General features: G+C 39.4%; 1 protein-coding gene across 1 annotated transcript in view; it reads left to right on the top strand.

Annotated features, from left to right (window-relative positions):
* GRB14 (growth factor receptor bound protein 14) overlaps positions 1-27078 on the top strand; it is a 72234-nt gene extending 45156 nt beyond the window's left edge. The window contains 13 exon segments of the mRNA XM_038422040.2: positions 10320-10410; positions 10413-10458; positions 11881-11974; positions 12690-12800; positions 12995-13090; positions 13758-13838; positions 16573-16609; positions 16612-16647; positions 16650-16683; positions 16777-16847; positions 16941-17028; positions 20499-20592; positions 26062-27078. Coding sequence (XP_038277968.1) covers positions 10320-10410; positions 10413-10458; positions 11881-11974; positions 12690-12800; positions 12995-13090; positions 13758-13838; positions 16573-16609; positions 16612-16647; positions 16650-16683; positions 16777-16847; positions 16941-17028; positions 20499-20592; positions 26062-26208 — 1026 coding nt within the window. The 3' untranslated portion in view covers positions 26209-27078.
* The last annotated feature ends 518 nt before the right edge of the window (positions 27079-27596 follow it).

The raw sequence follows: 27596 nt of genomic DNA, 5'->3' as shown, positions 1-27596 counted from the left end.
TCTACTTTTTCTTTAAGGGTAGCTCTATTTTCCCCAAGTCTGGTTTGTCGATAGATACAATTGATATTCAGGTTCTGTAGGTGTACTTTGAGTTCAGAGTGCAAATCTTGTATTGACTAATTTAGCTGCTTCTTTCTTATTGCCTTTTCAGCAGAATGCAAATACATTAGAAAATACGTGTAGATAGCATATGTACAAGCCATTTTTCACAAGCAATGAAACAAAGTATTTTTATCTTAATGTAAAATATATGTTAAAGAACAGGGCACACTTCCTTTCTAGACAATTAAAATAGTTTTTGTATGAAATATATACACAAAAACTATGTTAAAAGAGCAAGAAGGCTGCAAAGCACTCAATTCTGGCATGTCCTAACTTTTGAGTACTTGACTTTGCAATCTTAATGTTCTCTTTAATGCAGTTTTGTGTGTGTAATTTCTGAGGTCTTTAATTTTCTGTTTTTCAGTTTGCCTTTTTAATCCTATGGGAATAGCGACATGGGACATCAGCAGGGTTTGAGTCTTTAGATCCACTTCACAGACCAGTAAGTTGTCATCCTTTGTGGACTAGAGAGGGATGAAACATGCGCTTTGCCAGAGGGTTTCACAGATATTTGCTGATGACAGAGAAATGTTGAGACTCGGGAATCTTGAAGAATCTCCCCTCAAACCTGACCCCTTCTGCCCTGTTCTCTTTTCTCCCTCCTATCAGCCCCAGCTCCTTGTCTTGTCTCATTCCTATTTCTCACTCCTCTGTGCTCCTCGCTCCAGTCCCCATCTCCTGCTCTGGGCTCCTCAGCAGAGTTTGTCTCCTTTATCCCCATCCAATCTCCCTCCTAGCTCTATCCTCTTTGGAACCCCACTTCAGGTAGTTGAAGGCTGCTATCAAATCCCCCCTCACTCTTCTCTTCTGCAGACTAAATAACCTCAGTTCCCTCAGCCTCTCCTCATAAGTCATATGCCCCAGCCCCCTAATCATTTTTGTTGCCCTCCGCTGGACTCTCTCCAATTTGTCCACATCCTTTCTGTAGTGGGGGTACCAAAACTGGACACACTACTCCAAGTGCGGCCTCACCAGTGCCAAATAGAGGGGAATAATCACTTCCCTCGATCTGCTGGCAATGCTCCTACTAATACAGCCCAATATGCCGTTGGCCCTCCTTGGCAATGAGGGCACACTGCTGACTCATATCCAGCTTCTCGTGCACTGTAATCCCCAGAACTGCTGCTTAGCCAGTCGGTCCTTTGCCTGTAGCGGTACACGGGATTCTTCCTTCCTAAGTGCAGGACTCTGCACTTGTCCTTGTTGAACCTCATCAGATTTCTTTTAGCCCAATCCTCCAATTTGTCTAGATCAGTCTGGACCCTATCCCTACCCTCCAGTGTACCTACCTCTCCCCCTCCCCCCAGCATAATGTTCTCTGAGAATTTGCTGAGGGTGCAATTCATCCCATCATCCAGATCATTAATAAAGATGTTGAACAAAACTGGCCCCAGGACCGACCCCGGGGCACTCTGCTTGATACCGGCTGCCAACTAGACATTGAGCCATTGATCACTACCTGTTGAGCCTGACAATCTAGCCAGCTTTCTATCCACCTTATAGTCCATACATCCAATCCATACTTCTTTAACTTGCTGGCAAGAATACTGTGGGAGATCATATAAAGGCTTTGCTAAAGTCAAGATATATCACATCCACTGCTTTCCCTGTATCTACAGAGCCAGTTATCTCATCATAGAAGACAATCAAGTTGGTCAGGCATGACTTGCCCTTGGTGAATCCATGTTGACTGTTCCTGATCACCTTCCTCTCCTCCAAGTGCTTCAAAATGGATTCCTTGAGGACCTGCACCATGATTTTGCTGGGGGACTGAAGTGAGGCTGACTGGTCTGTAGTTCCCTGGGTTCTCTTTCTTCACTTTTTAAAATATGGGCATTATATTTGTCTTTTTCCAATCATCCGGGACCTCCCCTGATTGCCACAGTTTTCAAAGATAATGGCCAAGGCTCTGCAATCACATCAGCCAACTCCCTCAGCACCTTTGGATGCATTAGATCTGGACCCATGGACTTGTGCATGTACAGCTTTTCTAAATAGTTCTTAACCTGCTCTTTCACCACTGAGGGCTGCTCACCTCCTCCCCATACTGTGTTGCTTAATGCAGCAGTCTGGGAGCTGACCTTGTCTGTGAAGACAGAGGCAAAAAAAAGCATTGAGTACTTCAGCTCAAAGCATTGAGTCTCCCCCACCCTGGGTTCTACATCCAGTCTTCATGCCCATCCAGGCCCAAACTTCCACAGACCTCCCAATCCCAGTCTCTTCTCAACCCACCACCCTTCCTTGTAGGGTGACCAGACAGCAAATGTAAAAAATCGGGACAGGGGGTGGGTGGCTAATAGTAGCCTATATAAGAAAAAGACCCCAAAATCTGGACTGTCCCTATAAAATCAGGACATCTGGTCACCCTACTTCCTTGTCCCATTCTACTTTCTTCACTGCCCTCCCCACCACCTTCTGTCCCCTCTGTGTTCCAGACAGGCTGCCATACTGCTTGGGCACCAGCAGGGGGAGCATTGAGTCTCTGTCTCCTTGGTCTCAGTTCTGATGCTTGGTTCTGCAGCATCCAGGAGTGGCAATTGCAAGGAAAACCCTGCTTATCCCCCGCAGCTTGGGGCTGGAGCATGCCCAGTTCAGATGGAATCTGGAAAGTTCACTTGTCAAGTCTCTATTGAGCATGTGTGAGCTGTGTTTTCCCCCACCCCTCCAAGGTTTATAAACAGAGGTAGCTGGGAGTTATTTGACAAAACATGTTTTCAGAAAATGCTTCTTTGTTGGAACCTAAACTTTTTGTGGAAAGGTTTCTCATCTGAAAGGGAGAGAGATGATTAGCCAAAAGCCCAGTGGATAGGACACTCACCTGGAATGTAGGAGACCCAGGTTCAAGTCCCTGCTGTGAATCAGCCAGAGCAGCAACTTTCACATCACATGTGACTGTTCACCAGAATGTTAGCTTTTTGGTTTCTGGTTTTTCATAAACATTTTTGATAAGACTTGGGTTTCCCTCAAAGCAGAATGAAAACCTCTTTCCACCAAACTCTATTTATAATCTGGTCAAATCTGGGCTGGCTTTCCATGGGAACAGCGAAGGTGACTTCCTGCCAAATTTCATGTCCCTGCTCCAAAGAATGAAGGCATTATAACTTTGCAACAAACATGGTAAAATGATTTTAAGATGGGTAAACCAATATATTTTTCCATAATCTTGTTTGGAGAAATTGATGAACTCCTTTTGCAGAAATGTTCCAAAAATATTCAGCCTGAGGCAGATGCCCAGCATGGAAAATTTCAGCATGGATAGGTAGTTTGGCAAAGTTTTAAGCAACTGAAAACTGGGCTTTATAATGGCAGTCATTCGGCAACTTCACCAGTTTACAGTGCTACCAGCTCTGCCTATAATATAACTGAGCCCAAAATGTTGTTTTTCAGTTAGTAATTTTCAAAGATACTTCCAAAATATAACCACAATTTATATGCTAAATGTGCACATATAGCCCTCCATTTGTGCCTGCATTATCACCAATTTGCTTGCAAGAGGGCATGCTCACAAATTTATTGGAACATTTTTGGAGGCAATTCTTAAATATTGATCAGTAGTACACACATGAGCAAAAGAAGATTTCAACAACCAAATTTGATTTAATGGGACTGAGTTAAAATCTGAGCAATTAAGAGAAACTTAAAAGCAGTCTGGTTACAAACTGGATACACAAAGGCTCTAATTCAAATCTGAAAGTTTAAAAAAAGAAGCTGGCTTTCTCTGAAATTAGTCTTCATCCCATCTCATCTGTGAGAGTCAGGGTCTCTGCTCAAGAAGCAAGATGGTGCATCTAACTTCAAGGGCGCTGTTAACAGCTCTAGCACTTCAGATGTTTCACTGTAAGTTTGGGGGATATATATGAATAAGATTTATATAAGGGGAAGCGTAACTTTAGGCCTAGATGTGCAAGAACATCCACCTCTTCTAACTTTCCTCTTCCTTGGCTTTTATATTCATCTCAGACATTTGAGTTTGCACCCTCCTGTTATCTGCTTAATTCATTTCTCTTTAAGTAGGCTTTACAGACGTACAAACCAAGTTATAAATATGTGTGATACTGTGGTATAGTAGAATCTGTAATACATAATGACATTTTACACCAATGATATTTTTACAGTTCATTTGCTATAAATAATATCATATATTTCATCCCCATAGAGTAAAATACATTGATATTACTGCATTTTATATAACCAATCCACCCCCTTTTTTTTTTTTTTGAGAGGAATCCTCTAATTTTCTGTACTTTTTTCCCAGTGTTACTTGGCTCCCTAATAAAGCTTTTCTTTGTCATTGATAATTCTTCCAGCTGTAATTCATAGAATCATAGAATATCAGGGTTGGAAGGGACCCCAGAAGGTCATCTAGTCCAACCCCCTGCTCAAAGCAGGACCAAGTCCCAGTTAAAATCATCCTAGCCAGGGCTTTGTCAAGCCTGACCTTAAAAACCTCTAAGGAAGGAGATTCTACCACCTCCCTAGGTAACGCATTCCAGTGTTTCACCACCCTCTTAGTGAAAAAGTTTTCCTAATATCCAATCTAAACCTCCCCCATTGCAACTTGAGACCATTACTCCTCGTTCTGTCATCTGCTACCATTGAGAACAGTCTAGAGCCATCCTCTTTGAAACCCCCTTTCAGGTAGTTGAAAGCAGCTATCAAATCTCCCCTCATTCTTCTCTTCTGCAGACTAAACAATCCCAGCTCCCTCAGCCTCTCCTCATAAGTCATGTGCTCTAGACCCCTAATCATTTTTGTTGCCCTTCGCTGTACTCTTTCCAATTTATCCACATCCTTCTTGTAGTGTGGGGCCCAAAACTGGACACAGTACTCCAGATGAGGCCTCACCAGTGTCCGAATAGAGGGGAACGATCACGTCCCTCGATCTGCTCGCTATGCCCCTACTTATACATCCCAAAATGCCATTGGCCTTCTTGGCAACAAGGGCACACTGCTGACTCATATCCAGCTTCTCAGTCCACTGTCACCCCTAGGTCCTTTTCCGCAGAACTGCTGCCGAGCCATTCGGTCCCTAGTCTGTAGCGGTGCATTGGATTCTTCCATCCTAAGTGCAGGACCCTGCACTTATCCTTATTGAACCTCATTAGATTTCTTTTGGCCCAATCTTCCAATTTGTCTAGGTCCTTCTGTATCCTATCCCTCCCCTCCAGCGTATCTACCACTCCTCCCAGTTTAGTATCATCCGCAAATTTGCTGAGAGTGCAATCCACACCATCCTCCAGATCATTTATGAAGATATTGAACAAAACGGGCCCCAGGACCGACCCCTGGGGCACTCCACTTGACACCGGCTGCCAACTAGACATGGAGCCATTGATCACTACCCGTTGAGCCTGACAATCTAGCCAGCTTTCTACCCACCTTATAGTGCATTCATCCAGCCCATACTTCCTTAACTTGCTGACAAGAATGCTGTGGGAGACCGTGTCAAAAGCTTTGCTAAAGTCAAGAAACAATACATCTACTGCTTTCCCTTCATCCACAGAACCAGTAATCTCATCATAAAAGGCGATTAGATTAGTCAGGCATGACCTTCCCTTGGTGAATCCATGCTGACTGTTCCTGATCACTTTCCTCTCCTCTAAGTGCTTCAGGATTGATTCTTGAGGACCTGCTCCATGATTTTTCCAGGGACTGAGGTGAGGCTGACCGGCCTGTAGTTCCCAGGATCCTCCTTCTTCCCTTTTTTAAAGATGGGCACTACATTAGCCTTTTTCCAGTCATCCGGGACTTCCCCCGTTCGCCACGAGTTTTCAAAGATAATGGCCAAGGGCTCTGCAATCACAGCCGCCAATTCCCTCAGCACTCTCGATGCAATTCGTCCGGCCCCATGGACTTGTGCACGTCCAGCTTTCTAAATAGTCCCTAACCACCTCTATCTCTACAGAGGGCTGGCCATCTCTTCCCCATTTTGTGATGCCCAGCACAGCAGTCTGGGAGCTGACCTTGTTAGTGAAAACAGAGGCAAAAAAAGCATTGAGTACATTAGCTTTTTAATTAACTTTGGTCTTAACTTGGTTGGATTTTCATCAGAGTATATTTATCATCCTACCATCTTTTACAACTCCATAACCCGAAGAGCAGGTTATTCTTATCATTGTCTTGGATTTTCAGTATTCTTTCATCATGGCAATAATGATTTTGTCTGATGCTGTTAGTCATGATGTGTTTTGCCATGCAATCTTTTGCTATCCTGGGAAGAAAAAAAAACAGATGATTTAGTCTTGCCTCATTCCAAGTAATGTTGTTGTGAACTACTTTAAATTGATAACACTAGTATGGGTGCAATGTTGATTGCTAAAGCAGAGCTTTGTTTTGCTTTCAGCAACTTTGGCCTGCTGTTGAAGGAATGATGTTTTGGTTATAATTTTGTCATGGATATCTTCCTAGTGAGAGGATGGGTGCAAGGATACAAGGCCTAAAATGGGTGTCTTATGGGGTTAGGGAGCCATTAATTGAATCATCAGACAAAATGGGCAAAGGTACTAAAATTAAGAGCCATCAGGGAGAGGTGGGGAGAGAGATTCTTCCTCACAATCTCCCTGAAGAAAATCAACAGCTGGCCTGTACGAGAAAGTTAGATTGACCTAGCTGTAGCATTCAGGTGCGTAAGCCCCAGTGTAGACCATGCTAGGATGACCAAAGAATTCTTCATTGACCTAGCTACTGCCTTTGAGAGGTGGATTTACTGCAGCGACCGAAGACTCCCTTCCATCACTGTTGTAAGAGTCTATACCACAGCACTGCAGCTGTGCAACTGTAGTATTTCTAGTGTAGACATTCCTTCACTCTTTCAAACTCTCCTAAAGCCTCCCTTTGAACTTGGTCTGTAGAATTGAATTAAATTACAGCTTTAATATAGTCTTTTTATTCACTCACATGTGCCTGAAAAATAATGTATTTGTATGTTTACGTTATTGATCTTCCTTTTCGTCATTTGCCGTAAAACCTTCTTAGCCTTGATAATATCTCAGACACGTACACTTTCAAGTTGAGATTAAAATGTCTTTGCCTCAAACTTCTTGCTTCTAGAAGCCCGCATTATTTGATATTTGTGGGCTCATCAAGCAATGTTGAAAACCAAAAGCAATAAGAAGCAAAATTAGTGTTTCCTTCTTTTCACTAATCACAAGTTTTATGCCTCCTTCAAGTGCACTCTTGCATGATAAATATCACTTATGGCTACTGAAATGAAGCTGTGTTGTGGAACAGTGCCTACATTGGAATGGAGATGTCGTTCCCTTCAACTGTGAGCAAAGCTGGAAAATGGTTTGCGTAAGCAGCTCTAGGCCCTGAATCTGAGATTGTTCTGTGCATGTATAGTCCTGTTGAGGGGACTATTGACATAGAGAACCTTGTCTATTCTACAATTCTGTGGGCAAAAATTTACTGAGGAATTTAACCTTTTGCTGCAGAATTGTGCTCCACAATCTTTCCTTTCATTTAAAAAAAATGTGTTTAGCTCTTATGGCCATGGGGCAAACCTCAGAAACAGGAAATGGATGATAATTAAAGCAGTGTGCCTGCCTGAATCTGTAGCAAGGCTGAAACAATAGCTTTGAGATACACACTGCTCTAATATAATTCAAGGCTCTATGGGCTCAGTGATTCTGTAGCCATAAGAATTTAGCATATTTCCTGATGAAATTAGCCATTTTCTGCAACCAGGTGCCTGATACTATGTTCTGTCTTCCTGCTCTCCTGGATTCTGCGTGCAGCTTTTTGTCTCCAGCTTCCCCTACAAGTGGAAGTTAATTGGCTCATAGTTTACAGATTCTAAGCCCAGAAGGGGCCATCGTGATCATCTAGTCTGACTTCCTGTATAGCACAGGCCATTGAATTTACCCAAAATAATTTGCAGAGCATAACTTTTCAAAAAAAAAAAATCTAATCTTGTTTTAAAAAATTGTCAGTGATGGAGAATCCACCATGACCCTTGCTGAACTGTTCCAATGGCTAATTACTCGCACCATTAAAAAATGTATTCCTTATTTCCAGTTTTAGTGCATGCTTCTTGCTCTGTGCCATGAAGCCATCCTATTGCTGAGACGCTACAACAGGTGTCCAACATTCAGAGAGTGAGCAGGGAGTGCCAGAAATACAAGTTCATGAGCTAGACAGCTTGAAGAAAAGCACAACTGCCAAGGACTCTGGAGCCAGGGAGATGAGCCATTGCAGATAGCTACAGCATTCCCCTTTCCTTGCCATTCAGGTGGGGAAGGTGGTTCTGACCTGACTGCCTAGAAAACATTGTGCATAGTCCAGGCCCATGGTGTGGAGATTTGTTTTGTTTTCTATGATGATTATTTCAGGATGTGGGGTTTTTTCTGGCAATCAATAATTTTATTTCAATATTTATTGCTGTATGTGTTTGTGAGGGTGTAGAGATGTGGGAATGAAGGGTATTGCATGATAGAATAAATTTAATATTGCTTCAGAACATGTGTTTCGGATGCACAATTTGCTGCAGAGTACATAAAGTTACACATCTGCTTAAGATTTTGCAGGATCATGGTTATAGTGTATTGAACAAATTACTGTGTTAGTAGCAGAACATAAGTCCTTTTTTTATTTACAATGGAACCTCTTAGAGCAGATATGTTCCTCCTTTAGGTAAACTGATCTATTTAATTCTTTTGAGGGGGATGTGCTGGGAAGAGGTAGATTGATAGGAGTTGCCTCTGTCAACTTTTCTGTTTATCCTTGAAAAGAAGGAATGGAGTGCTGATCCCAGGAGGGCTCATCACTTTCCTTAATAGATGTGTACAGGGCAGAACGGAGAGAGCTATAAAATGCCTACTATTTAGAGGTTTGAAAGGACCTGTGTCGGGAAGGGATGCTGTGATACCTTGCAGTGGAAAGGAGGTACTACCTTCCTTGAGCAGTTGGGTTTTATAGAGAAGAGTGAATGGAGTCCTCTTCCCAGGTGTCTGAAATCCTTAGAATAGCTGCAGAGACTTACACAAAGGACTCCAAGATGAGAGATTTATATGAGGGAAATGGATTGAGAACCCCTGGCCTAGAGCTGAATCTGTTTCTTGGGTTGAATTAGGAAGTGTTCCAGTATCTGATACAATTTCTTGGGCATTCTGTCAAATTTTCAAAAGGCATGATATATTCCTTTAGAAAATTCAGTACAAATAACAAGGGCAATGCATTGAACTAATAAGGAATGCTCTTTATAGAGTGTATATATCCCTTTATCTGTCTATTAAAGGTCAATTCCCTCATAATAAATAGTATTTGCTTCTCTGTAGCTTCAATGTTAGTAAAACTATAGCAAAAAGAAAAGGAGTACTTGTGGCACCTTAGAGACTAAGAAGTGCCACAAGTACTCCTTTTCTTTTTGCGAATACAGATTAACACGGCTGCTACTCTAAAACTATAGCGTCACATTGGACCAGAACGTTGTGGTAACATACTGTGTAGATATCTGCAAACTATTCTAGGGAATAACAAATTTTTACCTTGTCAAGGACTTGGAATATTTGTCAGTCTAATGTACTTGCAAAATAATGCAGCTAAATTTTTTTTTCGAAGGAGGAAGACTTTTCTCCTGAGGGTTTGAAATTTAGCTTTGATTTCAGGGTCGCTTTATGCGTACTTAGTTTTCTGTCGGTGCTCAAGTGTGTATGTTGGGTTTGTGTGTGGTAGAGTGAGAGGGTTGTATGTATAAATGGTGATATGCTCCGTCACCACCAAATGACGAGAGTTAGAATTGGGAGATAAAAAAGCTGGTGAGAGTTAGAATTGGGAGATGTGGCATTAACCCACCACTTTTAAAAATAGAACAAAAACAAACAAAATACCTTAAAGCATTGTTTTTAATCTTACAAACTACTGCCATGAATATCTGTCTGAACTTTCAAGTTTGTAGAAGGCTGTTCTTTCTTTTAGGGTACAAGAACTTAGGTTTTATATAGTGTTGTTTATTGCCTTCTTTAAATTTCTGATAAATCTTTGAAGGATTAACCTCCTCCTTTAGTTACCAGAAGCTTTGTTCAGTGTCTTTTATGCTGTTGTAAGTAAATGATCCCCCTGTTTGAGGCATGTGTATAATTTTCCATTTTTGAAGTGTGTATTTTCACCTTTTTAAACATTTAAATTTCAGTATAATGTTGGCAAAACTGTGGAATAGTATGTCAATAGAAGAGAAAGCTGACTTCAGGTGGGAAATAAATATGCAATATTTGTTTCAGATGTTCCTAAGTTCCAGCACATATCCTGAAATTCATGGTTATTTGCATGCAAAGGAGCAGGGGAAGAAATCATCATGGAAAAAATTATACTTTCTTTGAGAAGATCTGGCCTATATTTTTCCACTAAGGGACATCAAAGGTAAGACTATAAAATATGATAGAGAACAATATGCATAGGGTAGATGTATTTTCATTTGCAGTAGTTTAACCTAATTTTATTTCAATCCATGGTAATTAAAGGAAAAAACCTTGCTCCCAAATTTCCTATTCAAGTGTCCATTCTAAGGATAAAACGAGATTGGTGGGAGTAAGGATATGTAAGAACTGGGCTTCAGAATAAATTAGAATTTCCTGTATAAACCTGAGTACTCTGGCCTAACAGTCTGGTTCATTCTGATTGTATTAATTTGAATTTATTTTCAGTCAGTCAACACCCGAGCTCTTCAAAAATAAATTCTGCATTTCAGATGTACTGGTTGAGAATTTTGAAGGGTGAGAACATAAGCAAATGTTAACTGTTGTTCCTGAATGTACCATTTGGACCTGTCTTTCAGATCATGAATTATTTTGAAGCAAATTAAAGGAGAAAATTTGCAGAAAAATAATGCGTAGGAAAATGTTTGGAGCGCCTCAATTTTTATAATGACCTTTTGTATCCATACCTCCTTCCCACTTTACTTCAATTTTTTTGTCTATATTGGAAGCATAACTATTGACACCTGTTAAACAGAGTGCTTTGGAGATGAGAGAACTTTTATGTAACCCACTTAGGAAAAAAGGTTTTATGTCAGTCTGGACTTTTGTGTTAGCTGTCAAAATATTTCCACAGCTATCCTCATTTAACTGAGGACACAAAGAATCAAACAAAAGAAACTTGACTGGTTTCAACTTGGGGAATGGAATTAATATTTAGAATGGGACTGGACAGTAATGGCTAAAAATGTTGTTTTCTTGGTTCTGATGATGGAATTAAAAATAAACTGCAAAGTGACTTCAAAAGTTCTAACATTTTAAGATGTAATGAATTGTTAAGCATGATGGCTTATATCTCATATACTTTTCCAGAAATCAGTTCATTGGTGCTACATATTTTTCTACAAAAAATGGAAAGTTTTTGCTTTTTGGCTTTGTCTAGTTTGGGCCTTTTCCTCTGCTGCAGCAGGTAGAATGTTCTTTTTCTGGATTTCTTCAGTCAGTTCAACTTCTTCTGTCATAGTATCAGGAAAGCTGCCATTTGGAACAAGATAAGAGCCTCAGCTGAGTGTAGTTATTGGTATTTAAAGAGGCTGTCTGTCTAAAAGGAGGCACGCTCAGTGTTTCTCTCCCTGAAATGTTCTATGTAACTTGCTCTTTTTTTTATTTTTATTTTTTTTATTTTCTGAACTTGCTGTTAATTTCCTTTTAAAGGTAAATTGCAAGTTTAATTTTTATAAATTTTCCTCAAGCAGTGTGTGCGGTATTTTTATTTACAAGAGGAATGCTATTATTGTGTCTTAGGGCAAATGCACAGAATGTAATTTTAAAACGACTATACAGTTGTCGTCTTCCCCCCCCCCCCCAGGAACAGCAGCTCCCTCCAAAACAACAATTCCTCCACCCAGCCTCTTCACAAGGAAATGCTGGATGATGAGATAATCATCACATTATGCAGTCAAGTTTGTGTTTTTAAAATGGAGTAAAAATTCCTATTTCTCTAAAAATAGGTGGCCAGTTGGTGTGACATTTCACACCAGGTTAGTTTTTATACCCTTTTAATTTTCTGTGTAGTATGGTTTTGGTTTCTCCTTGTGCATTTTTAATAATTAGGATTTAAGCTCCACCTGAATGGTTTTTCTTGCGAGGTTTGCTTTTCACTGTTAAGTGACATCTCAAAAACTACCGTCTATCAATGCAAAGCCTGTTAGGAAGTTAGGACTTGAGGAGATATGATGCAACAGGGAAGCTTTTAGTTTTGATTTAGGGCCATTTTTGGCCATTGTTCACATTATATATGAAAATTTATGCATTGTGCACAAACCTTATTGATGGAGGCCAGGTGCAAACTAACCTGATGGATAGGGTTGGGTGCATGCAAATCTGATTTGGATCAGATGTATAAAAGCCTCATAGATGGAAAGCACATAACTTGATTGATGGTAAGGGCCTAGGCACATGCAAACCTGAGTGGTTGATAGGGACGTATTTTTAGCATAGATACACTACAATTCATCTTAAAAAATAGTTCTATTTCCAGGAGATATATTTATCATGTATTTAAATAATTTACTGTATAAAATATTTTTCTGATTTTCATATAGTTATTTATTATAATTCCTTCATTGGTTTATATAAAGTAAAAGGTCTAATTGTTTATATTGCTTTTCCTTTCAGGAACCAAGACATCTGCAGTTTTTCAGTGAATTCAGCAGTAGTGATATGTATATGTCTTTGGCAGGCAAAAAGACGTCTGGAACACCAACAAACTATGGATTCTGCTCTAAGGTACAGGCTTAATATTTTGATAGATATATGCTAAAGCAAGCCACAGTTCTTAGGTAAGCTTAAGTTTCTATAAGATTTTTTTTAAAAAAAGATTCAGCTGTCTATTATAAAATAGGAGAATTAGTGGCTTTTATTTCAACAGGTATTATCTGCAAGATATGCATTATGATAAACAATGTGCTGTGGCCTTCTAGCCTAACAAAGCAGGAGGAGTCAGAGACCTGAAGCAGCTTTGTGCAGATGATGAACAGAGTAGGACCTGCTGGATGACAGCAATTAGATTACTTAAGGTACAATCTTCTGTGAAGTTAAGTGCTTTTACATTCTGGAATAGAGAAGCAAGGATTATTTGTAGGTTTCAGTGTAATACAAATCCTTAATTTTGTACACTGTGGGCTCTTTTGACTTCTCCCAATAAAGAAGATAGACATTGAATTTCCAGTACAATAGAAAAAGCTGGCATTGCTGCTACTGGTGCTGGCCGATTATGATGCAGAACTTATTTGAGTGGTAGAAGAGCCTGTTTTAGTTGCAAAGTAGGCAGAATGGGTCATATGGTGCCTATAATGGCTAGAATTAACATACATGTAAGTTATTTCTAAGAAATGAAAACTGTAGCCATTTACTTATTCTGGTCAACTTTTTGTGTTTTTGGGGGGGGGGGGGAACAAAATTTACACATTCCAGTTTTGGACTTAGAATTCTCTTTAAATGTAGTGGCAGAAAACAATAATGGAAAAATATATTTCTAAGGAAAGGATTACTATTATCTGTGCAGGCAGTTCTATTTTTAAATTAATTAAGCTAATAGAAGTCAAAATTTTCAAAATGAAATCCATTGTATAGTATTCAGGAGCTCCTGTATAAATCATTTTATTTAATACATCAAGGTGGGGTACTACAAAAATCCCCACAATAAACTAATAGTGATAAAGTATATTCTTTTTTTGGTTCTAGTATGGAATGCAGCTGTATCAGAATTACATGCAACCATATCAAGGTAGAGGTAGCTGCAGTTCTCTGACTATATCACCTATGGTATGTACTGTGATAACTTATTGAGCAAATAACTACTTAAAATTGAACCTATGGCAGAAGCAATGGAACCTGTGTCTGTGATCCTAGAAACATTTGTGAGTGTGCTTGCATTTTAAGCACTTACCAAATCTTAGGGAGAATGATCAGCTGCCCTTATTGACATTGGAGAGGAGGTTGAGCCAGTCCAGGAAGCCCTTACTGATTCCTGACATGCACTCCCCCTGTGTCTCTTTCTGTGCCAATAGTGGATCTTGGTGCAGGAGAGAATCTTGAAAAATGTATTTGCACCATGCTCTAGCTAAAAGGGAATATTAAGCAATTCACCACTTTTGTATAAAGAAACCAGTCAGTCCAGCAGCACTCTTGAAAAAGGGCTATATAAATGATTAACTGAGATTATTCTGTACATTCATTCTCATATAAAAAGCAGTTAATTTCTCACAGTCCTGAATCATAGTTCACAACTGTCTCAGCAATGCAGGTCCCATTATCTAAACTCCCCTACAGGCAAACATTGCCTTTTATCCATCCTTGTTTTGACCTTGGTAAAAAGTTTTTAAGCAGCTGTAATTCATTGCCCGATCCTTCAGCTCAGGATATGGCCCCAGGATTGAGTCACTCAGTTGTGATCTCTGATGAAGTAAATTGCAATTAATGTTTTGATAGGATAAGCTGTCCTAATACATAGTATTGAAATCTCTTCTACTTCCATTTATCTGACTTCTAAAATAATCTTTCTAGGGTTGTAACTGAACAGAATATTTTAAGACCAGAGATTTTGGTTAGGCAAGTCTTTTGTTCTCTACATATTGCTTCAAATTATAGAAGGGTAGAGGTTTTTCTATTTATTTATATCCCAGTGCCCACCAATGGTTGCTGTGGAGCTAGTGTACTTAGTATCAAGCTCATTTATAACCTGAATGCCTAAGATATAAGTGCTTGTGCTAACTTTGGGTCTTCCTTGCTCATGAATCCATGTTTACTCAATTACATAAAACATTAAACTACTTTCATCTTGCAAACCTGCCCCTCAGAATATTTTATACACGAACTTGCATTTACTGTTTTTATGCTCCTTCGTAACAGCCAGGAAGCTTAACAGAAAGCTCTAAAGTAGATCTTACAATCCCTTAAGGTATACAACTACATTACTCAGTTCCTCTTAGTGGTCCCACAGAAACTTCGATTGGAAGTTTAGACTGTGAAGCCTAGTGTACATTCACACATAGCCCAAGTATTAGACAATTTTGTTGACTTTAATGGATTGGGGGAGAAACAAGTAGAGTATGAGAATCTCCAGGGTCTGAAGGGCATCTCAATTTCCCTTCCTGGTTTAGGGGTGTTGTAAAGGGCGTTTGAACAGAAAGGAAAGTGGCCAAAGCCACACAAGACAAAATAAGATTGTTATTGGTATTCTCTATTCCAGAACGGCTTGATGTCTCAGAAAATAAGCCTTTTGGCTCTTTGAGCACTAGCAGAAAAATCCTTGTCTAAACATGGTTAACTTCAGCCTGTACAGGCTGGCCATGCTATGTCACAGCATTGGACAACAGTTCAGTCCATGCTGAAGTGTTGGAGTTTTAATAGGCTTCCTATTTGTGTAGCAAAATGGGTTTCCTGAATGGAATAATCTCTGTTCTCCCCATACCTCATCTCAGCCTGCCTATTCACATGGAATGAGTTTAGTGAGTTGAGTACTCTGTTATGTTGAAAAGAGGTCTGCATTGTGAGTACCAAATCATATTAATCGGTGCATGTTTAGTCAGTTTTCAAAAGCAGTAATAGTAGGTAAGCCCATCGTCTATCCACTCTTAAATTTAGATGGGATCTTGGAAAAAGCTGTATTTTCACAACTGTAACATAGCAGTCACATCAATGATTTAGCCATCAAAAAGTCGCATTGTTTTTTCATGGTTTGCAGTTTTTCTTTCCTTATCTTTTCCATTCTATTCATTGGTGGCCATTGAAAAGGAAATTGCATCCTTGTTTGACTTCCCCTCCTCTTAATGTATCAGAGGCACAGAACAGTGATGGAATATTACAGAATAGTCTTGAAATTTTTAGTCCTTTGAAGTGGTTCAGTGTGTTGCTTTTTTGTTTTTTTGTACGTATTTGAGTTTCGGGAAGTTGAAATTACTTCTCAGAAGGTGTGAGTACAGTTATTTGTAGGATCTAGTTTTATAGCATAGTGAGACCACATACTCCATTCGACTTGTGTGGCTTTTTTGGTAGATGGAGGCTATCAGTTGAAGTAAGCAAAAGCAGAAGTTTGTGTCCAGTGTCTCATGACAACTGTCTTAAACTAGCCTAAATAGCAAGCTGAGATAGTTTAAATCCACAACCTCAACTACAGCTGGTGCGGACCTGTCTTCAGTAGCTTAAACATCTTCAGACCAGGTTATTTAGGCTGCAGTGATGCAAAAACAAGTCTACGTTACAATTTAGTTGTACATTATAATCTTACAATACTAAGTAGCCATTACCTCTCCTTCCTCCCACAGTTGTCTTGCTGACTGGCCAAACTTAAAGTTCAGCTGGATAGTCCCCCTTGAAGAGAATTAGAACTACAATGTTGTCCAAAGTGAAACACATCTTGGTTGAGAGGGGAAAACCTTGCAAAAATTTGAAACACAACTGCAAAATATAATATTTCAAAATAGGTTTAGAAACCTCCTAAACTTTTTTTTTTCTTTCAAAACTGAATCCCATCTTTTCCACCCTCCATCCCCCAGAGAAGCATTCAGAAAATTCCTTGGTAGCAATGGACTTCTCAGACATAGAAGCAGAGTTATTGAAAATCCAACAGAAGCCCTTCAGTTGCAGTTGAAGAAGGGTTAGCATGGCGGTATAAACATCTCTACTTTTTTTCAAAGTATTTTTTCTAATTTATTCTCACACAAAAAGCTGTTGACACTTTTTTTTTCCTCTCCCCACTCAGAGAAAAAGGGTGTTTACGACTCAACACACATGGAAGTCCTACCACTTCTCAAAGTGCCACATCCAGTGTAGGTATGTGTGAGTTAATTTACAGCCCAGAAGAGATGCAATAATGTTTGTGATAAAACAATATTGTTAGAACAAAGATCTTTATAATTTTTCTAGCTATACATAGAACACAATTGTGGTTTCACCATAAAATCGCTAGGGATGAAGCTCAACGACTTATTTTACAGCAAGGACTCGTAGATGGGTAAGCTGATCTTTTTCTTAACTTTTTTGGGTTGTAGGTATGGTCAGAAAAATAACTACATAGAAACATTATTTGCTTATTGAAGGGTTTGTGTTGTGATATCTGCTTACTTAATGGAAATAATATAAAAACATTCATATTATTAGAGTTATTGGAGAATGATTTGGATTGTATTGGGCATCTTTCTTGAACAATAAAATAGTGCTCTAAAGCTCTGCTCCTGCAGTTGAGTGGATGGACTGCTGCATTTGCACAGAGCCATGTTGAAATCAATGGGCTCTGGATTGGCACAACTGTCTGTCGTCTGCACTGTCAACTGTAAGATCAGGGCTTAAAGTTGAATTCCAGCGTCTCTTACTAGTGATGAATCAAAAAAACACTACTTGGCTTTCAAATCCAAGGTTGAGTTTCTAGCACTGGCTGTTGGAAGAATCCATTTAATTTGTAAACTGAGCAGAGATGCTATGAAAGTAATTGCGAGAGAGCGTAAATGTTGAACTTCAGGATGAGTCATTTAGTCTTCTAATGATAGAATATTTAGAATATTTAAAGTATTTCTCTGGGAAAAAAAAGTACAAAGATAATAAATATTTATTTGTCCAAATTTTCATATTTATTTTATTGCTTCTAAATCTCTTCTCCTGCTGTAATACAACTGCATTTTGTAATTAAAGTTTAGGGCTTCCTCAGTCCCATAACTTATCTGTATACGTTCCCCTCTTATTTTGGCCTACCTGCTGGCGTTCCAGATATGAACTCTTATCATCTATCTTACCTATTATATTGGGCCACCACTTTAAATCTTTCTGGAGCTCAGAGTAATGCTATTGGAAACCCCTTCAGATCACTGATTTAACACAGTTTCCTATATCTGTCAGAAAGGGCTGCACAAAAAGTGGCTCACAGGGCTGAAAACATTTTTCCATTGTGGAGCTCTGAATCTCGGCTGCAAAACCAAGAGCTCCATCCTCCTTGAATTCTGTTCACTGCAATGATATTAGAAGCTTGTCTAATAAAAGGAAGTAAGATTTCTAGTAATACACCCCAGCAAGTAATGTTTCTGAGGTATGCAGATTTAAAGTTGAGCCATATTTTAGCAGAACCAAAATGCAAAACCTGTTTTTAAATGAAAAAAAAATGAAAAGAAACAGTGGATTGGGGAGCAAAGAGCAATACTATTTGAGCCTAGAAAGTGACCCAAAGGTACCTCTGTATCATGTTGGTGTGTGATAATACCCTGGTGTCTATAGAGAGATGTGCATTGCTGTTTGGTGGCAGGGATCTTGTCGAATTTACTGTCTAGAATTATTTGAAACTGGTAGTATCTGTAATCATGGACTGGCAGCTTGTGTTGAACACAGATATATCTGCCCAAATTGTATACTAGACATTAGCGGAAACTGGCACAGAAGTCTTTCACAAATACTGATAATACAATATGTGACAAATGTTTCACTTGCTTAGTTGTCTGAAAAAATGATCTACCACCATGAATGTAGAGGCTTTGCATGAGGATAATAAGATGTTCTTTCTGTATAGGCTTGCCCATGTATCAGGCAAAATTCTGCATTCCTTGAGCAGAGCCTTGGTGGGTGTCAAGTCAAAGATAACTGTTCCAGGCAATGAAATCCACTATGCAGATGCAAACAGATGTATAGGCTGCTGTTCTAATGCTGTATCTAATGCTGATAAATAGTGTTCATACTGGCTTATAAAAGAGGAAAGTTAATAGTTTAACAAGGGCTATCATGGAAAGGAACTGCAGCGGTCTGATAATGGTGCCATCACGTGAAGAGAGCGCTGAACCTAATTACAGATAGCAGTGATTTTTAAAGCATTTTTTGAGACTCATCATGGTTCAACTGCTTTCTCAAGGGATGAAGGGAGTACTAATGAGTCACAGATCTAATCTCCAGCAATTTTACAAACTTTTTGTAAAAATTGTAAACAAACAATTTAATGCTATACATAGCAATGATGATTGTGAAGCTTGGTTGAGGTGGTGAAGTCAGAGGGTGGGATATTACCCAGGGAATGCCTTACTGCTAAATGATGAACCAGCACTTGGCTGAGCCCTCAAGGGTTAACACATTATTGTTAATGTAGCCTCACACTCTACAAGGCAGCACAAATGGAGGGATAGGAGACAGCATGGAAGACAAAGACACACATCGTGTGTGTGTGTGTGTGAGAGAGAGAGAGAGATACACATTGCCCCTTTAAGTACGCTGACCCCACTCGAAGTACACTGCCTTTTTAAGTAGATCAGCAAGTTAAGACAGCAGCTGCTGCACCAAACTCCCTCCCTCGTGAGCCCTGTCATGTCCTGCCCTGCTCTAGATAGGGTAAGCAGGGGAGGGAGGCACCCTGACAGCCTCCCTCCTCATCCCTCCAGCTGCAACAGTGCCCAGGTCAATGGCTGTCGGAAAACCTGGTTTGGAATGGCTTTCCAAATCTTAGAACAGCCCAACTAAGACTGGGTCTGTTGATAGTTAAGAATAATTTACTTGAGCTTTGCAATAAAACAACCAGTAACTTGTAAGCTTGAGAGTTTGATCCTGAATGGGGAATTTTCCTGCTCTACAGATGTTAATGTTTGTTGTATGCAGATATTTGCCAGCTGTAACAATCTGGCCAGCGTCAAGTCTTGTACCATATCTCCTATAAACTTTCCATTGAACGGCTAACTTTTCAAGCTATCTTGTATGCTTTTGCTCTTATGCCACATGAGCAACACGCACATAGACTGGGATTTTCGAAAGCCCTTAAGGGAATTAGATGTCCAAATTCCATTGATTTTTAATGAGAGTAATATGCTTAATTTCCAGCCATACTATTTGAAGATTTAAAGAAATAAGTAGCAATGTATCAATTGGATATATTCTATTGAATATATAAACTGAAATCTTTTTCTTTGCTCTGAAGTACTTTCTAAGGTAAAATTTCCGTATGTCAATCGACTGGTGATTGATGCCTGTGGCTTTTTCTGATGAAAATAAATAAGTTTTTACAATTCCAGTGTGAAAAACCACAGGCTGCCAATTCTTAGCATTCTACCCCTGTATAATTTGTGATTTTGTTATCTGTCAAGATCTTGGGCAAAACTTTGCTAAAAGTACAAACTCTTAAACATGTTTTTATGTCTGTGATAAAGAGCTTCATCTTGACATTGATATACATAACAGCTCCTGTATCTATCATTGTGTAGATGCATATTTTTTCACGAGACAGTGTTTGATTAAATAGACTATTTTAAAGCTTGTATTTCCAATTCTGATACTTTCTTAAAACATATGAAGATTTAAAGCAGAACTCTTGAAATTAAATTTTGTTACAAAATTGATTGACTTATTATTGATGTTCATTAATACTGTGTTTGCAATTCATTACAGTGTTCATTGGAAAGCTACAAAAAATTTCTAACAATTCAACATGAGCTTACTTTGAAAATTCCTAATCTCTCTCCCTAGGGTTTTCTTGGTACGGGATAGCCAAAGTAACCCCAAAACGTTTGTATTGTCAATGAGCCATGGACAAAAAATAAAGCACTTTCAAATTGTACCAGTAAGTAACGCTTGTTAATTTGTATATAATTGAAAAAGTATAATAGCGTGCCAAACTTCTGAAGTTATTTTTTCTGGTATACGGAACATGGTAGATATTGGTACTAAGGTATTAGACGCTAGAAAAGCTTGTCTCTCTCATCAACAGAAGTTGGTCCAACAAAAGCTATTATCTCACCCACCTTGTGTGTCTAATATCCTGGGACCAGCACAGTTACAACAACCCTGCATAGATAGAATTAAACATTTATGGAACTTGTGGTTTGATTTGTTATAAGATTTGGCAATATCGTTTGGGTTTTGTGTGAGCTGTCCTAAGATGAAGGCAAGTCTAATTTTCAAACTAAATAGAAACTGCTCTTATGGGATGAAAATGTTTTATTTTCCTCCTGGCCCCGTGCCTTTTTTTTCTTAAATTTCGGTTAGATGGACCCCCCTAGGTTAGAAATCTTAGCCACATGCACAGGCACTCCCTCTGTTCAGAGCCGCTTCCTTCATGTCTCAGAGCCCAGTCTTTTTGGTTCAGTGCCCTGTGACCCAGGTGCCTGAGGCAGCCCTCACTGGAAATGCCCGGGACAGGGTAGACTGCAAAAGGGAGAGCAGATACCAAGACTGGTGGGTAACACTGAAGTTAAACTCCCCAACCAGTCACAAACTGTGCTTCTGACATCCCGCCCCCTGACTGGTTATCAAGGAGCCCCCAGTCAGCACATAGGTCCAGTACAGTGAGTAGTTATTTAAAAAACTCTGCTCACATATATAAAATGTTCTCCTGATCCCAAAGGATCAGCCACATTACCAGGTCAGTATAGGTTTGGATCTTACCCAAAATACAATGCTGTCAGCCAGTCCTTTTAATGCCTAAAACTAAAGGTCTATTCTAAAGGGGGGAAAAAAAAAACAAGAGAGATGGTAAAGTAGTCACATACATACAAAGACTTCACAGTCTATCAGGTTCCTAGCAGAATTGGTGAGTTTGCTGGCTTGAAAGTCCTTCTGTAACACTCACAGAGTCCCTTGTTTAGAGCTTCATTTGTAGCAAAATTCTTCCTGAGGTAAGAAACAGGAATGAAGACAAAAAGCAGAAGGTGCAGCTGCCTTTTATCATCTTTTTGCTATGCAGCTTGATCATCTTCGTTCCGAACACAAGCTGCCCAGCACATGGCCTGGAAACCTTTAGAGTTCTGTCCATAAGCATGCCCCTGCATGCCTTGCTGAGTCACAAGGTGTATCCCTTGCCTTCTTTCAATGGGTCAATTGTATAGCTGATGTCCCTGAATGGGTTGTTAAGCAGGGTAGGCAGTTCTAATGCCAACCTGTCTGGGGGTGTCACTCAGATGCACAGCACAAGTTTGGAACTACGTACCATATATATAAGTTACAATACAAAGGTGATACAAACACATAACAAGATATCAGACCTGGCAAATTATAACATTTTTGCAGATACCTTACACGGCATATCTGGCATCACCCGTTGCAGTTTTACAATATTGGTGTTCATAATATCCTAAAGTCCCCACCCATTCCATACAGCATCACAGGCCCCATTTCCTGCCTCATGTTGCCTTGATGTCTCTAGGTACAAGGCCAGTAGGGTAGATAGGTGTTTTCGCTCTTCCTCAGTGTACGTTCACTTTTTGGTTAAAATTGATATCATGCTTTTACAGATCAATTACCTGGGGTTAATCTTGAAATCCCTTGTGGATTTACTGAGGTACAGCAATATTTCCCTTTCTCAGTGAAAGCAATTACATCATATGTGTAATCCTATCCATTCCGCTGACTCTGGAGGCAGTATTAAAGTTCTTCCACTTCCTTTCCATCCTGCTTTACGTTGAAATATATTTTCATCCCTGCTTAGCAGTGCTTTGCCTTTACCTAGGAGCCACAACTACTACTTCTCAAAGAACCTCCCTCCCAGACTGTCTTCTATCCACAATCTCCAGGCCTCTTGATAATTAGGTTCCCCTGTTGGGTTTTTCAGGGAATTCTTCTATTCTGCAACACTGGGCACTTCCCCAAATGCTCTTTCCCCTGACTCACTGGCACTCACTGGCTCCAGTGAGAGATTTCAGAGGGCCACCATTTGGTATTTCCATGCTTCACCCTGCTCCTGTAGCGAGCATCCTAGAAACCTCCCTCTTTGCTGCAAAATGGAGCTGAAACACTTCAGGGGATTCAGTAAATCTGATCTAGTGCTTGAAAACCAGCCCATAACCCCTTAAGCATTGTGAACCATTAAGCAAAGTCAGTGCCAGGACAAAAATGTCCACAGTTTTGCACTGCCTAGACAGATGGGGTGGGGGTATCTCTGGCCTAAATAGCTCAAGGAGAGGACTTGTGGCACCAGTGTCTTTCCTCTTTGGACCCACCCTGTGTTCTCTATAGTCAGGGCCACTGACGATGCACCTCCATTATCCAGTTGTTTCCTATCTGTCCTTGGATCAGATGGAATATAGTTGAAACAGCTTTTTAGATTCCATAAAAAAAACTGAATGATTCAGTCCAATCAGCATGGCCCCCTTTGACTTGCTAAACAGAGAGCACCTTCTCTTCCCCTATCAGGAAACAGGCCCCTAGCTCTTTAACTTCTCCTGTGGAGGAAACTTCAGTTCTTCTTTAGAAAGTTCCCTTCCTTCTGACCCAGATATACCCCTTCTTCCCTTCTCAAAAAGCCAGTCATTTCTCATACACCTCTGCAGGTTGCTCTGCCAAATAGAAGCACTGTGCAAAAAATACAAGTATTGTTCATCCTTCATGGCTGCTAAAACCTCTCTCTCCTGCAATAAGATCCCTGGTGGAGGAAGAGGAAATATCTACTTGGTAGCATTCTCAGTCAAGAGTCAGGCCAACTTTTCCATGGGGTGATCTGGAAGATCTCATCACGTTTATTCAGACCATTTTGGAAACTGAGAAACCTTTGTCTATATCACTTCAGTCCAAACAAGATTCTCTTAAAATGAAAAGTAAAGAAGGCAAAACAGTTTATCCTATACCACAGTCACTAGAATAAATAGTGTAAATCAGAACAATTCAAGCCAGAAAGAGAGAGCACAAGAAACAGAGCCTCATGAAAATAATAGGTCCAAAAGGACAATCTTCTAAAATTCTCATCCATTTCAAATATTGATCCTTCCTTTTTATGCCTACGCCAAGAGTGCTTTCTGTGTAGGAAGATATTGATCTCAGTGGATGGAGCAGGGGCACTGAGACTTCGTTGATTTTTTTTTAAAGACATTTCCCTCAAACACATGATTATTTTAATCCTCCACCTGTCTGAAGGATGGCATGCTCCACTTTTGTAAAATAGATCTGAAAAGGAGTTATCTATTTTTTTTTAAACAATTATTTTCCCCATCAAATTCTGATGGCTCCAGTATCTCCATTAATTAATTGCTTAGAAGGAAGGATGACCTGCATGGGCAAATGTATGGCCTAGTAATCCTAGACCAGGGATACTTGTCCCTCCAAACTAATTCCTCACCTTAGCTTTTTCCAGGGATTTGGAAAATAAACAAACTGTCATTTTTTTACACAAACTAAACAATAAGCCCAGTTCCCACAGATCACTAAAGTCAGGAATTCTGCTTCAGGTGCTTCAGATCCCAAAAGGATTGTATGTTTTTGCCAACTTAAATTGATCTGTTAATAATGTCTGCTTTTGCACAAGGACTCTAGCCTGCCAGATCTGAGAGAACACATCAAAAGAGTTCCTGGATTAAATCCTTAATGGATTTAATGGAGAGCAGCAATTCTCCAACTTCTCCAATATTAGCAATCTCTATTTAGCAATTTATGAAGGGATGTTTCATATTCACAAATGGATGTGTGATTGGGAAGTTGGAAGGGGGTATGGTAGGAGACAATTTCTCTGTTATGAGCTACACCATCTATGAAAATGTTTGAATGTTCCTTTTAAAAAAAAATCCTTCATTGCTGTATGTTCCATTCCCAATTTATGCTTTATGACTCTGGGCCACCACTACCAATTAATCAGCATATATTCTGCTCTTCTAATATCTAGAACACTAATCACTATTCAGCTGTTTAAATTGAGAGAGGAAAGAGATACAATTACACTAGTTCTCGGACAATCATCTTCTAATAAAAGATCAATCATTCAGAATAACAACCTTGCAAACGTGCTGAATATGTCAGATTCTTGGACACTATATGGTTTCCTCATTTATCTTCTGAAGAGCTGTTTCCCTTGAGGAAATATTCATGTAATTCAAGGCATACATCAGTTTGGGAAAAACAAAAAATATTGTTAAATTTTAATTCCTGCCTAACTAATGCCTCAGCTCTCCTAAATGTTTCAGCTCTGCAATGTCTATCATGTTGGCATGATCATTGTATGCATGCATAGAGTCCCATGGATGACCGTGCATCTTCATATTTCTTGCTGGAAAATAGGCATGATCAGACCCACAGTGTGACACATGTTAACACTTCCTTACCTAGTAGTGTTTGGCCCTGGACTGGTGAAATCTGAAATCTTATTCTATTAGCCATAGAATTAGCTTAAGAATTAATTGGGTGTTGCAAATTATGGGGCTATTCATTTGTAATAGTTTAAAATTGGAAATGTTCCCTGTAAATCTTGGGGGGGGGGTGTATTTTAAAGTTAGCCAAGATAACCTTACAGTGGGTATTCTCCTCCTCCTTCTCTCTTCCTGTGGCTAGCATGCTAATGGCTATCTGGAAGAGCAGGAGTCTTTCTCTTTTTCCTCTCCTCCTACTCCCCTATTGCTGTCTCCGGCATCAATGAACATATGCTGCTGCCATCATGGTAACCAACAATAGAAGGCTCCTGCCTAGAAGCACCTTTTGCACTAAAGGCTACATCAGTGCACAAAACTAATTATGAATATACAGCCACTCGCTGCTACACAAAATATACTAGGTACACAGAACATTGTGTATTACGAGCGTAGGGCAAAAGGCAGTTATAATATGACACCTCTTTCATAGAATGTCAGGGTTGGAAGGGACCACAGGAGGTCATCTTGTCCAACCCCCTGCTGAAAATCCAATTTTTGCCCCAGATCCCTAAATGGCCTCCTCAAGGATTGAACTCACAACCCTGGGTTTAGCAGGCCAATGGTCATCAGATGTTCTCTGAATAAAAGAAAAGGCATAATAGGTTGACGTTAGCAGTCTTCATGGCCTAATGTTCTAATACATATTCAATCTTGCTTCCTTTTACCTTATGTATTTAACTAAAATTGACAAGAAGTTAGAGAATGCACTACTTTTCTACTGGTCACTTCTAATTTGCTGTGAATGAACACTAAGTTTCTCCCCTTCCCCACAGACTATAAATAACTCAGGAGCATGAATCTACACAAAGATGTCACAAGACCTGATTTCATTAAAGATCAACAATGTACATATTTTGAATGTCTGACAAACACTGTAGCTCAATAGTGTTTTTGTTATCTTTTTGTTTTTTCCCCCTTTATAGCTAGAAGATGATGGAAAGCTGTTCTATACACTGGATGATGGTCACACCAGATTTACTGATCTCATCCAGCTTGTGGAGTTCTACCTGCTCAATAAAGGAGTATTACCTTGCAAGTTAAAACACTATTGTGCCCGAATTGCTCTTTAACCAAAACAAGTCAGTTCACCAAACAGAAAAAAAGGAGATGCTAGAACTCTTTTTTCTAAGGCAATTTCCTAGGGGGAAAAGTCATTTATATTGAAATGGTTGTGAATTTCAGATACAAAGAAAAGTTTATATGCTCTATACTGAAAGTACTTTGCATTGTAATTGTCACTGCAAAAATGAACTTCAGAAAAAAATATTTCATGTGAAATTATGTAATGTTGCAGCACTGGAATCTTTTTCAAATGCAAACAGATATTTTTAATATTATGCAACTTTATTTACCAAAATAAAATTGGAGGGTGCCTCCTTGTTAGTAATAGATGACTAATAAATGAGCTAATTGCATTCAGAAATACTCTACACTGTGCAATAGAAATTGTATGTGTGGAGTATAACATGAACTTTGGGTGGAAAAACTCTAGAAGTTGGATTGTACTTAATTTGTAAATAAAACTATTTTGCGCTATATTTTTAAATGCTATTTTGTGGTGTCTTGCATTCAAAAGTGAAAATATTCTGAATTAACCAATTAAAATTACTTCTAATGTCTTGACTAATTCTGGATCAGTTGTGTTATGAATTGTACTATTGCTGCTGTAATAGTACTCTTTATAGGTTTTCTCCTTTAAGTAGTGACTTGAACCACATTTTATTATACAGATTTGGAGATGATGTGCATTTGAGCATGCATATATGTATTTTGTAGTGCACATAATGTGCATGTGTATATATGCAATCTTTTGTTTATCCATGGGCACTTAAAAGGGCCCTGATTTTAGGGTTATATTTTGGAAGTAAGGGTATGTGGAATGTTACTCCTTCCCAGGTTAAGTGTTAAACTGGATTGTGGTTGTCTCTGTGTTCATATTTTTTTTTTAAATTCCCCCCCCAAATGATTGGCTACAATATTAATAGTCTGCTAGCCGATAACACTATTGACCAATTGGACAGCAACTATTTCAAATTTACAGTATTAGCTTCCAGCCTATTTCCCAAAGGCCTTTAAATAGCTACTCAGGTTCTAGTACTTCCATAAAAACTAAAAAACAAAAACAAAAATACCCCTACCCAGTATGTGCCACACACCAGAGCCCCTTCTCTCTTAAATGTAAAAACGTTTGTTTTCAAAATGACAGTAGAGCCTGGCTTGTCTACTCTTGAAATACAACAGTATTGTACCACATCTACGCCACTGTAGCACTTCAGTGCAGTGTAGACACTACCGACACCAACCGGAGAAGTTCCATATTGAGGCAGGTAGTCCACATTCCCGTCAAAGGAAGAACTCCTCTTCCATCAACTTTATGTTGTTAAGTCAGCTAACTACACCACTCAGGGGAATTGATTTTTCACACCCCTGAGTCATGTAGTTAAGCTGGCATAATTTT

This window comes from Dermochelys coriacea, chromosome 11 (assembly GCF_009764565.3).
Source record: "Dermochelys coriacea isolate rDerCor1 chromosome 11, rDerCor1.pri.v4, whole genome shotgun sequence".
NCBI lineage: Eukaryota > Metazoa > Chordata > Testudines > Dermochelyidae > Dermochelys > Dermochelys coriacea.
Note: the sequence above shows the minus strand (reverse complement) of the source record. Positions and strands in the feature narration are given on the sequence as shown.